General features: G+C 46.1%; 1 protein-coding gene across 2 annotated transcripts in view; it reads left to right on the top strand.

Moving 5' to 3' along the window:
- CPA6 (carboxypeptidase A6) overlaps window positions 1-16,544 on the top strand; it is a 161,547-nt gene that overhangs the window by 105,797 nt on the left and 39,206 nt on the right. Inside the window, exons 3-4 of one of the 2 annotated variants that reach the window (XM_088471583.1) lie at window positions 434-558; window positions 2,543-2,693. In XM_088471583.1, coding sequence (XP_088327709.1) covers window positions 434-558; window positions 2,543-2,693 — 276 coding nt within the window. The remainder of the gene's footprint in view (window positions 1-433; window positions 559-2,542; window positions 2,694-16,544) is intronic. The other variant, XM_088471585.1, reaches the window with a different exon arrangement.

Consider the following 16,544-nt stretch of genomic DNA (forward strand, 5'->3'; position numbering starts at 1 on the left):
TCAAGGAAATCAGGACGGTTGGGATGTATGAGATGTGGACACATTTTTGGTGTACATTATTAATGTAGAGATTATGTTATATTATGCTAAAACAATTCAAATAAAAACTGACATATGTCCAAGCCTTCAATGGAGTAGAGAAGTGGTCCAATGAAGAGGTTTCCAATCGCAACCAATCAGCTCCTATCTAGCATTTATCAAGTACATTCTATAAAATGATAGGTATAACTTGATTGGTTGCTATCGGCAACTTCTCTCCTCTTTTGTGACACTTCAGTGTGAGTTAATGAAATGATGTCTTGCAAAAAGTGCAGTTCACATATTGTTTGTTGTATTGGGCCTCCAAGGCTGCACTAAAGTAAAATATACAATACATCTGTGTCAGTGTATACATTACATGAATATGGTTTACAGGTAAGTTCCTGCATTGCAGGTGGATCTATGGCAGCCCAGCAGCATTAGCAACATCTGGAAAAACACTGTAACCGATGTGCACACATCAAACACCAGCACTGAGGCCCTGCTCTCTTACCTGCGAAGCGCCAACATTGAGCACAAGTAAGAAACGCCATCTGTTTTATGACAATATGCTTATTTTTATATGCCCAGATGTACTATACTTAGGATTCATTGAAATGGGGCTGTCACTGGCGCTGAGGGTTACACAGATGACCAATGTTCATGCAGATGATCCTATGATGCATCCCCGGACGCAGCAGCGTATCAGAGAAGCCGGCAGGAGGTGTCTATTTACACAAGATGCTTCCTACAGCATTAGCATATAATCACTCAGCCGCTGCGTACAAAGACTGTCTGATATGCGTCCATCACTGGATCAGTTCCATGGTGCACACATGTATGAATGAATGAGTTCATCATTAAATGCCTCCATAAAATTAATTAGGACTCTGGTGAGTTGTGGTGCATCAAAATGTGCAAAACAAACATTCTCACTAAAATCTCTGGGCCTGATTCAGAGATGGACGGAATTGCAGAGCTGCACACAAGCGGCTGTGTAATTCCGTCCACCTCAAATGCTAATGTAGGAAACAGACACCTCCCTGCTGCATCTGCTATCCGAGGTCTCAGCCTGGTATCACCATTGCGACCATCCAACCATGCCCCCATCCCACCCCCCAAATGCTGCAGCATGTCAATCAGAGGGAGGGTCTGTGGGTGAGATTGCAGGACCCATTCTGCACATGCGTAAACAGACCACTCCCCATCGGAGATCATTTATAGTATGCATTGTTTTACAACAAAATATAGAGAAAGGTTCAATTACATTTTATTTTTATTTTTTTATATATAATATGTATTGCACTGTAGGCATATCACACAGGGGCAGTTTTAGGCTGGTACACTGTATGTACACACTGGTATTAAAATTCAGTATTCCAGATGCATTTCTATTGCAAGTTGAAAATGACTGAAAATAATAATCATTCTTCCAAGTTAGCCACAGCCGTGTCTGCGTCTCTATGCTACTGCCACGGCCGATTCTGGTCATACTGAGACGCCCACTTGCAGCTGCGCTAATCCATCTCTCTGCTGATAGGAAAATCTGTTAAGTTTGAAACGTTCATTGGGCTTTCTGCTTCAATGCACTTGTTTTGAATAAATGTGAATTTATTTCACAATTGAAACTATCTGGAGTGCTGATCCTTCCTTCCTACTAAAAGGTAAAGACTGGTATTGCATCTATTGATCTTGCACCATTTATTGGAATTAAGTGATATTAACATTGAGAGTGCTGTCCTCTGTGTGTGTGTGTGTGTATATATATATATATATATATATATATATATATATGTAAGTATGTGTATATATATATATATATTTATATATATAGCGGCGGCTCCTTTCCTCTTTGATGAGGGGGGCTGCCACTGCTGAAAACGACAGGGTCACTCACCAAGCTCTTGCGGTCCTACCTCCTCCTTCTGGCCGGGCCCCGGCTCCTGCGCAATCTCTCAGGCGCCGGGACTGGCAAATGTGCACTAGCGGCAGGAATCGCGCATGTGCATGTCACCGGCTTCCAATGGGCTGCATTGTCTGCAGCCCCAAGAAGCCAATTAGGGCTGGCGACAAGGCATAGCAGCGGCTTCCTCCTGAAAGCTGCTCTCTGCTAATAGCAGCCCGGACTGGCAGTCCCAGGGGGAGGAGACACCTCACCCTGGGGCTGCCTGTTGTATATGTGACTTGCAAGTGGCACTTCTGCCATTCACAGTGTAGGCAGTGCAGTCATGGACTGCACTGACTACACTGAGGTGGTGGATTTTGCTAGGGGGGCTGCAGCCTTGCAGCCCCTATGCAAAATCTGCCTCTATATATATATATATATATATATATAGATATATATATATATATATATATATATATATATATAATTTGCTACATGAAGGGCTTTTTTGTAAGCTTCTACAAGTTTATATAATCAGATAACAGGTTTATTGAACAATTATGTTGTGATTATCTAATAGTAGTGTATGAGTATTAGCCACTATTCTGATGATGTTGCATACTTCTTCTTGTTTTTCAGTATTATTGTAAATAATTTGCAGGAGGTGATTGAAAAACAACATGTTTCTACACCGAGGAGGAACCGTAGGGCAATATCAAAGTATGATTATGAAGACTACCATACCCTGGAAGAGGTACGCTCACAGGCCACGTGGCAGAGAATTGGACATGTAAAACAGTTATTTCATATACTATACAATATTTCTGTAGTAGTTTTTGGTTACACTGCACAATAATGAAAATGTTTCCGATGTGAAAATAGTTACTTCTAATTGATTTCAGCATGCAAAGAATGAATATGACATTTAAAACTCTCAGTTAGCTCTGAGTTCCGAGATATAGCCCATTTATGACGATGTGGGGGTATTCCTACTGAAGTGGGCAGAATGGAGAGAATCTTACCAGTAATCTGTGTTCTGCGCAGAGGGGGCGGGGCCTAATGCCCCAATTAAATGAATCAGTTATTTGTCCCCTCCCCTATTCAAATATATGCGATTCACGAGATTACCCACACAAGAGAACTGTGGTGCACTGAGTGACAAGCATAGTGAGTGATTCCACCAAGACATTTCAGAACAAAGATATCAGGGTAGGTGAATCACTACTGTTGGACAGTGACAAGAGATGCCCCAGAAGAGGAGTACAAGCGACAAGCAAAGAGAAAGCACCCCCATGAATAGGCCACTATATTAGATAGTACTTTCGTATGCTGTATGTTTGCTTTGTATGCTGTATGTTTGTTTCGTATGCTGTATGTGTCACGGCCAGGGTATTTCAGCATGGCGCTAGGTGGGTGTTACCTGTGAGGTCGTTGTGGCGTGGGCTGTCTGGTGGCGGAGCTGGTGTCTGGCGGGGGGCTTTGGCTGCGCGCGTTGTTGTGCGGGCCTGTTGTCACCCTGCACTGGTAAGGCCTGGCGGTGTCTCCGTTCCGTTTGGCATGGGCGCCGCCATTTTGCCTTCTGGCCATGTGATGTGGCTGGCCAATCCTGGTGAGTCACATGTTCCCTCCGGCCATTAACAGCACGGCATGGGGTATTTAGGAAGGGTCAGTGCCTTCCTTCTTTGCCAGTGCAACGTGTATCTCAGCCTAGCTGAGAGGGAGTTCTCTGTGCTTATCCTGTTCCTGTGAAATTCGCTGTCTGCCAGTCAGCTCCTAGCTTCTGCTGGGCTACCCCACTTCCTCCACCACCCTTGCCTTACTTCACTACCTGTATACCTGGCATATTATTTTCCTGCATCACTACCTGCATACCTGGTTGATTATTCCAGCCTCACTAGCTGCACACCTGGACAGTTCTAATTGTTTCTACTTGGACATTAACCCATTACTCCCACCACAGAACTCTAGTGCACGTTTATATATACATGGACTTTTATTTACTGCCATATTTTATGTCTACTCAAGCACCTATTAAAAAAACTAGTTTTATATTCAAACCTGCTTCTGTGATCGCTCCTGCTACCACCCCGGGTCCACAAACAACCCAGAATTTAACAGTTTGCACTGGCCCCATGGAGCCGGCCACGGATCAGGAGTCAGGAGTGGATTTGTTCCAGTGCATTTCTGGTCGTTTAGAAAATCTGGAAAACATGCAGCATCAGATGGCTCAATTTTTGCAAGAGATGTCTAAGCGACAGGATAGTTTGCAAACTTCCTTTTCTACCAATGGAGTACCAGCAACTACATCCGCGTCAGTGTCTGGGAATACAGGAGGCAGATCATCTCCCCGGTTACATCTTCCTTTACCAAGTAAATTTGACGGCAATCCTAAACTCTGCCGAGGATTCCTAAATCAGTGTGACATACATTTTACCCTGCAGCCTGACAACTTTCTAACTGCAAGAACTAAAGTGGCTTATATAGTTTCTCTGTTATCTGGCCAGGCCTTGGAATGGGCTTCCCCACTCTGGGAGCGCTCAGATCCGCTGCTGGATAATTACGCATTCTTTGTGTCATCCTTCAGGAGGATTTTCGATGAACCTAGGCGTACTGTATCAGCATCATCAAACATCATGACAGTGAGACAAGGGGTCCATCCTGTCAGTCAATATGCCATGCAGTTTAAAATTTTAGCATCAGAGCTCAAATGGAATGAGGAAGCCCTCACCTCGGTCTTCTGGCATGGGTTGTCAGACCAACTAAAGGATGATCTAGTCACTCGAGAGCTTCCTACTAATCTGAACGACATGATTTCGTTGTGTATCAAAGTTGACCTACGCTTCAGGGAACGTCAGGCTGAAAAACACAGAACTGACCGGCAAAGGTCAATTGCCCTCTCCATTTCTACCTGTCCCATTCCTTTTCCTACTGAAGAGGAGCCTATGCAGGTGAATCATACACACCTCTCCAAAGAAGAACGTCAGAGAAGAATGCAAAAGGACCTCTGTCTGTACTGTGGAGAGTCCGGTCACCTGCTGATCTCCTGCCCCCGTAAACCGGGAAATGCCAAATCCTAACTGACCCTGGAGACATCAAGTTAGGAGTTATGAGCCCGTCTCCAAAAATTAAAGATTTCACGATTACCCTAGCTTTGGATCTTAAACCCAAACCTGTCTTTGCTACTGCTCTACTTGACTCGGGAGCAGCCGGAAATTTCATAACGTCTAGTTTCATAGATAAATTTCAGATTCCTTGTTTGTCTCTCAACCATGCCATCTCTCTGACCTCTATAGACGGACGCCCTCTAACTAACAGGATAGTCACCAAGGAGACTCAACCAGTATTGGTCCAAATTGGGGCACTTCATTCTGAGTCCTTAAAATTCCTGGTGATATTAGAGGCCTCTCAAGAAATTGTTCTTGGTCTACCCTGGTTGCGTCAACATAATCCCAGGATAGATTGGAGTTCTATGCAGATTCTGTCATGGGGTATGGACTGTCAGAAATCCTGTCTTCCTAAAATTCGACCTGTAAGAAATACAGTTCCATTAGTTTCTTCTGCCATTCCCAAGGAATATCAGATGTTTGCCGACATGTTCTCTGAGCAGCAAGCAAATATCTTACCTCCTCATAGGGAATGGGACTGTCCAATTGATTTGATACCTGATAAGATACCACCTCGTGGTCGCACCTATCCGGTGTCCTTGCCTGAGACTCAAGCCATGACCGAGTACATCCAGAACAACCTGGCCAAGGGGTTCATTTGCCCCTCTACTTCACCTGCCGGAGCTGGTTTTTTCTTCGTTGGCAAGAAGGACGGTGGTTTAAGACCATGTATCGATTATCGAGGCCTTAATAACATTACTGTAAAGAATCGATACCCTCTTCCCCTGATTACTGAGTTGTTTGATAGGGTCAAGGGCTCTGTCATTTTTTCTAAATTAGATCTGATAGGGGCTTACAATCTCATTCGTATTCGAGCTGGTGATGAATGGAAGACCGCTTTTAATACCAGAGATGGCCATTTTTAATATTTAGTAATGCCTTTTGGATTGTGTAAAGCCCCTGCTGTATTTCAGAGTTTCGTTAATGAGATTTTCTGAGATCTGTTATATGTTTCAGTTGTTGTCTATCTGGACGATATATTGATTTTTTTCACCCTCTGTGGCTAAACATCAAGAACATGTTAAAGAAGTTTTGACCCGTTTGAGAGAAAACCACCTTTACTGCAAACTGGAGAAGTGTGTCTTTGGAGTGCCCAGTGTACCTTTTCTCGGCTATGTTATTTCTGGCTCCAGTTTGGAAATGGACCCCAAGAAGGTATAAGCAATTCTGGATTGGACCCGACCTTAGACACTGACAGCCATCCAGAGATAGTTGGGCTTCGCCAATTATTATAGACGCTTCATTAAGGGATTTTCTACATTGCTGGCTCCCATTACAGCCTTGACCCGCAAAGGTGCTAATCCTGCCCAATGGTCACCTGAGGCAGAGTCTGCTTTTCATCTTCTAAAACAGGCCTTTATCTCAGCACCAGTTCTTCGACAACCAGATCTGGATAGGCCTTTTTTGTTGGAAGTAGACGCATCATCTGAAGCTGTGGGAGCAGTCCTGTCTCAACGTTATGAGGACAATCGAGTCCATCCTTGTGGGTTCTTTTCTAAAAAATTCTCACCTGCCGAAAGGAACTATGCCATAGGTGAGCAATAACTACTAGCTGTAAAGTTAGCGTTGAAGGAATGGAGATATTTACTAGAAGGTGCTAAGTTTCCATTTACTGTATTTACGGACCATAGAAATCTCCTATTTCTCAAAAACCTTCAATGTGTGAGTCCTCGTTTACCCCGCTGGGCAATATGCTTTGCCAGGTTTCAGTTCACCCTGACCTTCCAGTCTGGAGCACTTAATCAGAAGGCTGATGTCCTATCGAGATCTCTCCTCTGTGTTGATCAATCTGAAATCAAAACAATACCCCTGTCTTGGAATCAAGAGTTTTCGCCACATTACAGGTTCAGCCGCCTACAGGAAAATCGTTCGTGGCCCCGGAATTAAGGAAGCGGCTTCTCACTTGGGCACATTCCTCTCGCTTCGCAGGGCACTCAGGCACTCGGAAGACTTTGGATTTCCTGAAAAGACACTATTGGTGGCCTTCTATGAAGGCAGATATAATGGATTTTATCTCTTCCTGCTCCTGTGCCCAGCATAAATCATCACGACAAGCTCCAGCTGAGGAATTGCTTCCACTACCCACTCCATCACGTCCATGGACGCATCTCTCCATGGATTTCGTCACAGACCTGCCAGTCTCTCAAGGCTTCAATACTATCTGGGTTGTAGTAGACCGATTCTCTAAGATGGTCCACTATATACCTTTGAAGAAGTTACCTTCTGCTCCTGACCTGGCACAGTTGTTCGTCCAACACATATTTCATCTGCATGGCCTTCCTGCTGAAATTGTCTCTGACCATGGTGTGCAGTTTACTGCAAAATTCTGGAGGGCTTTGTGTTCTGTTCTTCAAGTGAAGTTAAACTTTTCCACGGCCTACCATCCGCAAAACAACGGCTCCACCGAGAGAGTTAATCAAGATCTAGAGACTTTCTTACAAATTTTTATGACATCTTTCCAGGACAATTGGGCTGCCTTGCTGCCGTGGGCCGAGTTTGCACATAATGCTTCCTACCACTCGTCAACTAACCAAACGCCATTTCAGGTTGTTTATGGCCTTCATCCTCGTGTTCCTGAATTCTGAAGCCTGTCCGTTTTTGATGTTCCGGTTGTGGAGGACACGGTGCGGAATTTTGCTGCCATCTGGACTCAAGTACGGTCTGATTTGCTGAAGGCATCCTCTCGCTATAAGACCCAGGCTGATAAGAAGCGTAGAATAGTTCCACGCATGCAAGTTGGAAGCCAGGTCTGGTTGTCCACCCGGAATCTTCGTCTGAGAGTTCCTTCAATGAAATTTGCACCACGCTTCATTGGTCCCTTCACCATAACAGAAGTCATTAATCCAGTGGCCTATCATCTACAGTTACCCCCATACCTAAAAATCCCTAATTCCTTCCATGTTTCCTTATTAAAGCCCCTAGTTCTGAATAGGTTCCACAGTGCTCTACCTGCTTCTCCTCGAGTCCAGACGGAGAGAGGAGTTGAGTTTGAGGTCGCCCAGGTCTTGGACTCTCGTCTACGCAGAGGTCATCTACAGTATTTGCTAGACTGAAAAGGTTACGGTCCAGAGGAACATTGCTGGACCGATGCTCGTGATGTCCAAGCTCCCACGCTCATCAGGAGATTTCATTCTGCCCATCCTGGTGAGTGTCCTGAGGCCACCCCAAAAGGGGGGGTACTGTCACGGCCAGGGTATTTCAGCATGGCGCTAAGCGGGTGTTACCTGTGAGGTCGTTGTGGCGCGGGCTGTCTGGTGGTGGAGCTGGTGTCTGGCAGGGGGCTTTGGCTGCATGCGTTGTTGTGCGGGCCTGTTGTCACTCTGCGCTGGTAAGGCCTGGCGGCATCTCCATTCCGTTTGGCATGGGCGCCGCCATTTTGCCTTCTGGCCATGTGATGCGGCTGGCCAATCCTGGTGAGTCATATGTTCCCTCCGGCCAGTAACAGCACGGCATGGGGTATTTAGGAAGGGTCAGTGCCTTCCTTCTTTGCCAGTGCAACGTGTATCACAGCCTAGCTGAGAGGGAGTTCTCTGTGCTTATCCTGTTCCTGTGAAATTCGCTGTCTGCCAGTCTGCCTGTCAGCTCCTAGCTTCCGCTGGACTACCCGCTTCCTCCACCACCCTTGCCCATACCTGAGTGCCTGAGCCTGCTGACATCCTGCTCATTGCCTTAGGGCCTGATTCAGAGCCGGACGCTATTTGCGGTCGTTTGTCCAGAAAATAGGGGTGGCTATTCAAATGAACCGTTCGCTCTTTGCGGTCTCTTCAAGCCTCTATGTCTGAACGAGCGAACAAAACTTGCGGTCGTTTTTTTTAAAAATACGCCCCCTGGCCGCTCGCATCCTACGTCATGTCCGCTATTTATTAGATTAATCGAGTACATCGACCAGCGTATGAACTGCTCGCTATTCTTGTGGTTGGTTTTTGCTACCACAATGTTGCGAGCAGTTCTGGCTATAAAATAACCCAGTGACATGGTCAATGACGCTGCTGTATTAATTATGCACACCCTTAAAACGCCCGTTTTGACCTTTAAGCACGCCTGCGTTCGGCTCTCCACTCCCCGTTTTCAAGCACCTTCCCCTGTTACCACCCACATACGCCTCATTCTGTCACTCAAAATAGCAGGCATTCGCTATTTAGCGAACAAACGATTTTCGGCCGCACTGACTGGTTCGCGCATGCGTATTACGATCCGTACACATGCGGAGTTGGGCAAACATCGCTCGGAGCGCACGAGCGGCCGCTTACGAGCGGCTCTGAATCAGGCCCTTAGTTCACTACTTGCATACCTGGCTTATTATTTTCCTGCATCACTACCTGCATACCTGGTTGATTATTCCAGTCTCGCTACCTGCACACCTGGACAGTTCTAATTGTTTCTACTTGGACATTAACCCATTACTCCCACCACAGAACTCTAGTGCACGTTTATATATACCTGGACTTTTATTTACTGCCATATTTTATGTCTACTCAAGCACCTATTAAAAAACCTAGTTTTATATTCAAACCCGCTTCTGCTACCACCCCGGGTCCACAAACAACCCAGAACATAACAGTATGTTTGTTTCGTATGCTGTATGTTTGTTTCTTTTTGTGTTCTTATTTGTGATTGAATTAAAACAACTGTTATTTATTTTCTATCAAGAAAATATCAGATTATTTTAAAATAGCTTTGACTATACATACAGTATAGTGCAAGTAGTGTAGCTCAAAAAATAGAGCTAGTAAAGGAAACAAATGAAAAATATTAATTTGTTGTACAGTGTTATCATGGAATCCCGATGTTCACATAAACGGACAATCCCTAAAACCTTGCACGGTGTATGCGTTCACACATGGCAAAACTTCAGCTTTCAGCACTCTAGGCAAAACTTAAGCCTACTGAACCACCCCCTTCCCCACCTCCACAAAGACCCACTTTCCAGACCCTTTAGGTGAAAGTGAGGAGGTGGCATCTTAGAAGCTCCACAGCTGCTCCCTGCATGTAGTACATCAAGAATGTCTCTCAGAGACATTCTTAATATTGTGATAGACAGGGCCAGTGCAAGGTGTCTGGGCGCCCTAGGCAACATTTCGCCCCCTGCTCCCTCTAATTCATACTATGCCACATATTAGTGATGCTAATTTATAATATGCCAAACAGTAGATCCCCCAAATCATACTGTGCCTCATAACCTTGCCCCAATTCATAATGTTATGTCCCACAATTCATTATATGCCACACATCTGTATCCCCAATTCATAATTATGCCACACATCAATGTCTCCAAAGCATAATATGCCATCCATTTCTGCCCCAATACATAATATGCCACACATCAATGTCTCCAAAAATAATATGCCATCCATTTCTGCCCCAATACATAATATGCCACACATTTGTGCCACAGTACATAATATGCCATACATTTGTGCCCCCAATACATATGCCACACAGCTGTGCAAGAAAGTGATTGTAAGCCATGAATTATGCCAAACAGTGCCCCTAGTACATATGCCACACATGTGCCCCAAATTCATTATATGCCATATAGCTGTTCCCCAATACATTATGCCAACCATCCATGCTCCAATATATTTATGCCACAAAACTGTGCTCCAATATATGTCAGTGCCCATTACGCTCCACATACACCCACACTCACCCTGCCATCACTCATTAAACCCACACACACATACACTAACCCTGTCAGCACTGAATAAAACCACCCCCCACACACACACAGGGCCGCCAAGAGCCAAGGCGGGCCTCGGTAAGGGGGCGTGGCCTAATCTCGGGAGGCGTGGCCACGCCCCCTTGCCGGAAAAAAATAAAATAAAAAGATTTGCAGCTCGAAGCGGCGCTGCGTGCCGGGGAGGGGGGCGCTCTGAGCCCCCTCAGCCCGGCGCAAAGCCAGGGGGGCGCGATCAGTGTAATCGCTCCCCCGCACAGGCATAGGAGACAGCCACGAGCAGTCTCCAACTGCAGCTCAGCACACGCTGTGTGCTGGGCTGCTGTGAGGGAGGGGGGGGCGGCGGCGGACCCGGGCCCCCGCCAGGCCCCCGCCGGGCCCCTCAGGAAGCTCGGGCCCGGGTAATCTGTACCCGCCCCCCCCCCTCTCGGCGCCCCTGCACACACACTAAACCATCCTGCCTGGGACTGAAAGGTACATCCTTTTTTTTGTAGACTCAGTGGTGCCCTTCAGTGGCCGGTTACCCTCGGCAGCCGCCTAAAGCTGCCTAATGGTAGCACCAGCCCTGGTGATAGGCAGACTCTGTGGCGCCCCCCAGTTCCCGGCATCCTACGCAGCTGCCTAGTAGTAGAACCGGCCCTGCGTTCGCAGTACCAATTGAGATGCACGACATGTCATGGGAGTGTCGCGATAGCGTTGCTGGACTGGTTGCAAACTTAGAGACTGAGGACCTCATTCAGAGTCTCTCGCAAGATGCGATCGCTCGCTGGCAAAAAGGGACTGGATATTGTAATGAAGTGTGTCTCATAAGGACGCCCACTATGTTTTAGCGAGCTATGGCAAGGTGCTCTCGCAAGTGTCTAAAGTGTCTAAAGACGCCCCCTTGCCACTCGCATCTCCGGGAAATGAAGGATTAATCGGGACCATCGAGAGCCATCGCAGCTGCTCGCAGCCCTTGGGGTTGCCTTAGCCTGCCGCAAGCACTGCGATTAGTGCTGGCTGAAATACATTCAGGTGACGTGTACCATGACGCTACTTTGTCCCAAGTGTCGTGTATCGGCATCGTATATCAACTGAACCAGCAGTAAGATTTCGATCTACCATATACGATGTGACACACATCGTACGGTGTTTTGCTTGATGAATGATGCGATGTACGATGTCCCTGGCCACTCCCCTCCTCCATTTTGTGACAGATGACGTTGGAGAAGAGACCAGCAAGCAACAGCGTGTGGATCGTCTGTCTGGCGGAGTTTGCTGTATTGGAAAGTGGGTATATACATCCCCTGTAGTATTCTACTACAACACCATTGTACACCCTGCCCCACCAATGTGTATTAACCCCTGTTCCGCCAATGTATATTAACCCCTGCCCCACCAATGTGTATTAGCCCCTGCCCCACCAATGTGTATTAACCCCTGAACCTCCAATGCGTATTAACCCCTGCCTCACCAATGTGTATTAACCCCTGCTCCACCAATGCGTATTAACCCCTGCCCCACCAATGCGTATTAACCCCTGCCCCACCAATGCGTATTAGCCCCTGCCCCACCAATATTATGACAGTGTAGCACAATGCAAGTTGTTCCCCAATTTTTTTAAAAATAAATGTACTACAGTATGAAAATACAATGACACAGTTTTAAAAATTTATTTAGAACACATCATAAACTAATTAAAATAATTCAACTGGTAAAACATTCAAACTTTCAAATTTAATTAGAACACATTAAAAACACGCCAATTCATCACCGGCTTTCTTGAGCGCTATCGCGCACAGGAATGTCTATGGCGCATTAAGTGCAAGGACTACAGCAATAAAGACAAGAGAGCTGCTACCATTGAAGACGAGGCTTGCCTGAAGTGGGTGAAAGCAAAGATTCAGAACCTATGTACGGTGTATGTGAAGGTGAAAAAAAAACACAGCAGGAGCCTTGGGCATCTGGAGCGGGGGCAGATGAGGTATATACCAGTACCTTGTGACCTCCTCAAGTTCCTACACGAGCAGGAGCAGCAGAGAGCTTCCCAAACACTCATAGCGGAGAGTGTCCCTGAGGAGCAGGAAGAAGACAATCCAGAAACTGATCAACCGTCCTCTTTGGATGTGGTAAGTACAGACATAGTGCATACACACCATGCAAAATGTTTTTTAAAAGTTCAATAGTCCTTAATTGTCCATATCATTATCGGACACTGGCCTCCTGTCATGGTACTGCCCCCACTCCATCAAAGTAGGCCAGGTATTGCTCCCTGACCTATTTAGTCCTCGCAATCACTGTTGACTACAAAACTGCAGGTGGGGCCACAGTGGTCCGTCTCGTCTGCCATAGCTGTGTCTAATGTCCTCTGACGTATTGTAGAAGTTTTGCGTAGGAAATTGTGGAGGACACAGCAGGCCAAGACGACTGAATCTATTTTGTTCACACGAAGATTTATAGCCGTATGGAAAATTCTAAAATGGTTGCAAAGAATGCCAAAGGCGTTTTCAACTATCCTCGGTGCCCTGGATAGATGGTAGTTGAATATGCACTTTTCTTTAGTCAGGCCCCTTTGCGCATATTGCTTTAGCAAGTGTTCATGGAGGGCAAATGCCTTGTCAGCAACAAAAACATAGCATAGGCCATGCTCCGTTGCCACTGTAGTTGGAAAATACAGACGGTGGTAAGTCTCTCATAGAAGAGGGTTTGTTTAAAGGACCCTCCATAAGAAGCACGGACATTTTTGCCCACATCAACAAAAATAAACTCCTAATTGGCATTCACCACTGCCATGAGCACTATACTAAAAAAACCCTTATACAGTAATTATAATAAAAGGATCCGCTGTGGGCAGGTGGGTTAATGCGGATATGTATGCCATCAATCGCTCCACCACAGTAGGGGAAATTGCACCTACGTTCAAATTCCTCAGCAATGGTCTACCACTCCTCCACCATTTTTGGGAACTAAAATAAAGAGAGAAAAAAACAAAATATTAGAAAACATGTTATTACCATTAATCTTTTCTCTCTCTCCTCCAACAGTCTATAACACCAGACCTCGACCTCAGATCTAGCCCGCAAATGGCCCCCAGAAGCGAGAGCGAGGCCAAATTTACTCAGCCTGCTTCAAAACGTCGTACATATCAGCGAAAGATCCAGGCGCAGCCAGACCCTACAAAAGCCCCCGGACATATTCGACCACCTGGGCACTCACATTGCAAGCAGTCTGCGGGCTATGGATGAAACACAACAAATCCGGGGCAGATTGAAGCAGCTGGGCACCACAACAAGTCTGAGCGACGGAGCCTCTGCCCCTGACAAAGCTGTAGCCACTTAGTTATGGGTCCTCCACATCCCATGCCTACCCGCCACCAAGCTACCAGGCCACACCACTGATAGGGCAAACCCCATCCCACCCTACACCCCTTCCCACTTACCTTACTCCCATACCAACCCCTCCACATCCTCTAAGGTTCTCTACAGAGCCATGTTGGCGGAGGATGAGGAGCCACCATCATTTTTTAATTGAAAGTAATTTAAAATTATCAACAAGATTTATCTCTCCCAATAGCTACTGTATGGTATGCGATGCGGATGATGCGGATTGGACAGGGTCACTAAACGCATGGCATAAGGACAGATTGATGTTTTCCGGGGCCTCAATCTGTACTTGCGCCATGTGCTTCTTGGCCTATTCAATCCGCCGTCTGACATACCATATACCATACAGCTGCCTAGCTATTGGGAGAGATAAAACTTGTTGATATAGCAGTTTTTATACTTTAATAAAAATATTTTTACACCTGAAAAGGATAGTTTTATGAAGGTTTTTGCCTTCAGTATCAACAAGTTTTAACTCTCCCAATAGCTACTGTATGGTATACGGTGCAGATGACGTGGATTGGACAGGGTCACTAAACGCATGACATAAGGACAGATTGTTGTTTGCCGGGGCCTCAATCTGGACTTGTTCTATGTGCTTCTTGGCCTGTTCAATTCGCTGTCTGACACACAGTGGGCCTAATTCAGACCCGCTCGCGAGCGCTGAGTGCTCGCAAGCGGGTCGATGTTGGCCCAGTGCACATGCGCACGAAGGAGGCGGCTCCGTCGTGCACATGCACAAGACCCAGATAGCGACGGGCAAGCCGTCGCTCCGGGTCTCACGACAAAGGGGGCGTGCTGTCGATGGTGAGTGACGGGGGCGTGGCTGCCAAGACGGAGGAGTTCCCATGGGAACGCCTACCGTCTGGGGCCGGCCCCACTGACATCACAAGTGATGTCAGTGGGTGTGCTCTCGGCTCTGATAGAGCCGAAAGCACTCCAGGGCTTGCGGCAACGAGACCCTACCACAAGGGTCTCGTCGCAAGCCCGATGGTCGCGATGGTCTTGACCATCGCAACCATCTTCCTGGCCACCCACAGCTATACGAGCAGCCAGGAGGCCGCTCTACAAATGAAGAAGGACGGCCCTGATTCAGAGCGAGCGCTCTGTCAGAGCGTCCGGCTCTGAATCAGGGCCAGTATACCATACAGCTGCCTAGCTATTGGGAGTTGATACAGCATTTAAAACCATGTTGGTTTAGTTAAGCATTAAAAAGCAGCCATGTTGGTTTTGCTTTTAAGTACAAATATCCAAGCATAACGGTTGCTAAGTTTATTGATATTTACAGCCATGTTGGTTGTTTTTTAATCTCAGTTTGATTAAAAAAATAAAACATTTTTTTCCTTTCCCCAGAAAAAAATGTGTAGTGTTTTTACTCACCTTAAAGTAGTGGAACTTCAGGACATTGATAATGGCAGCACAGGTGTCCGGGATGATGTGCCCCAAAGCCTGGGGGAAAATGAGAGTCCCAAACTTCAGGTCATCCAAGGACCTTCCTGTAGCCAGGTACCTCAGGGTAGCAATGAGCCTCTCCTTAGCCGGGATGGCCCTCTTCATATTGCTGTCCTGTATAGGGGGTCACCAGATGCAGCAACTCCTGGAAGGTGGCATCATCCATACGCTGGTAGTTGCGGTAATCGTCCTGGTTGTGCTCCCTAATCTCCATCAAGAGGGGCATATGGGAGCCCCCTTCTCATCAGCCATTCCTTTGTCCAGCTCGACCTCATCCTCCTCCACTACACTATAGAATGCAGAAAAACCCACTTTGTTGAGCCAAGCAAAACAAAGCAGAGCACAATAGCAATGTACAGCGTTCAGCATGTATAAAACCAAGCCTCACTAGTCACTGAGCAGAGTGTGTCCAGATCTACAATGGATGCTGCCTTTTATACCCCCTAGTTAAGCCCTCCCATTATTAAAATTCCAGCAGATGCATCATGAGGTTGTTTTCTACATACGATATATTGTAAACGATTTGCAATCGTTTTACAACACATCTAATCGTATGCTCGTTTGTACAATCGTTCCATTTGTTGCCACAAATCGTAACAAATTTCAAGGGAAGAATTCAAAGGAAATTGTAAACAAGATCAGATTGTATACAAATCGCACCATGCATGGGCATCTTTACAAATAAACAAACAGCGTAACAAGGTGCAATTTAGGTGACAAAATAAAAAGTGACTTTCAATATAGGTGACCTCGTACAAATAATTGAAATATATATGCTCTTCTGTTTGTCTCTTTAAGGGGTCTACGTCTGATCCTATTATGTGGTTACACTGTCAGATGTTCAAAGGGTATTCCAGGATTTTCTTGTAGTTTTTATTCACTTCATGAATCTTTTAACTCAGATTAGGACAAAAATGCAGAATATAGTGTAATATTGTTGTAAAAACAAATATTTTAGAATAAACCATAAAGTAAATGTGTGTGCA

The sequence above is a fragment of the Taudactylus pleione genome, unplaced genomic scaffold, assembly GCF_031769625.1.
Source record: "Taudactylus pleione unplaced genomic scaffold, aTauple2 ptg000114l, whole genome shotgun sequence".
In the NCBI taxonomy this organism is placed as follows: Eukaryota; Metazoa; Chordata; class Amphibia; order Anura; family Myobatrachidae; genus Taudactylus; species Taudactylus pleione.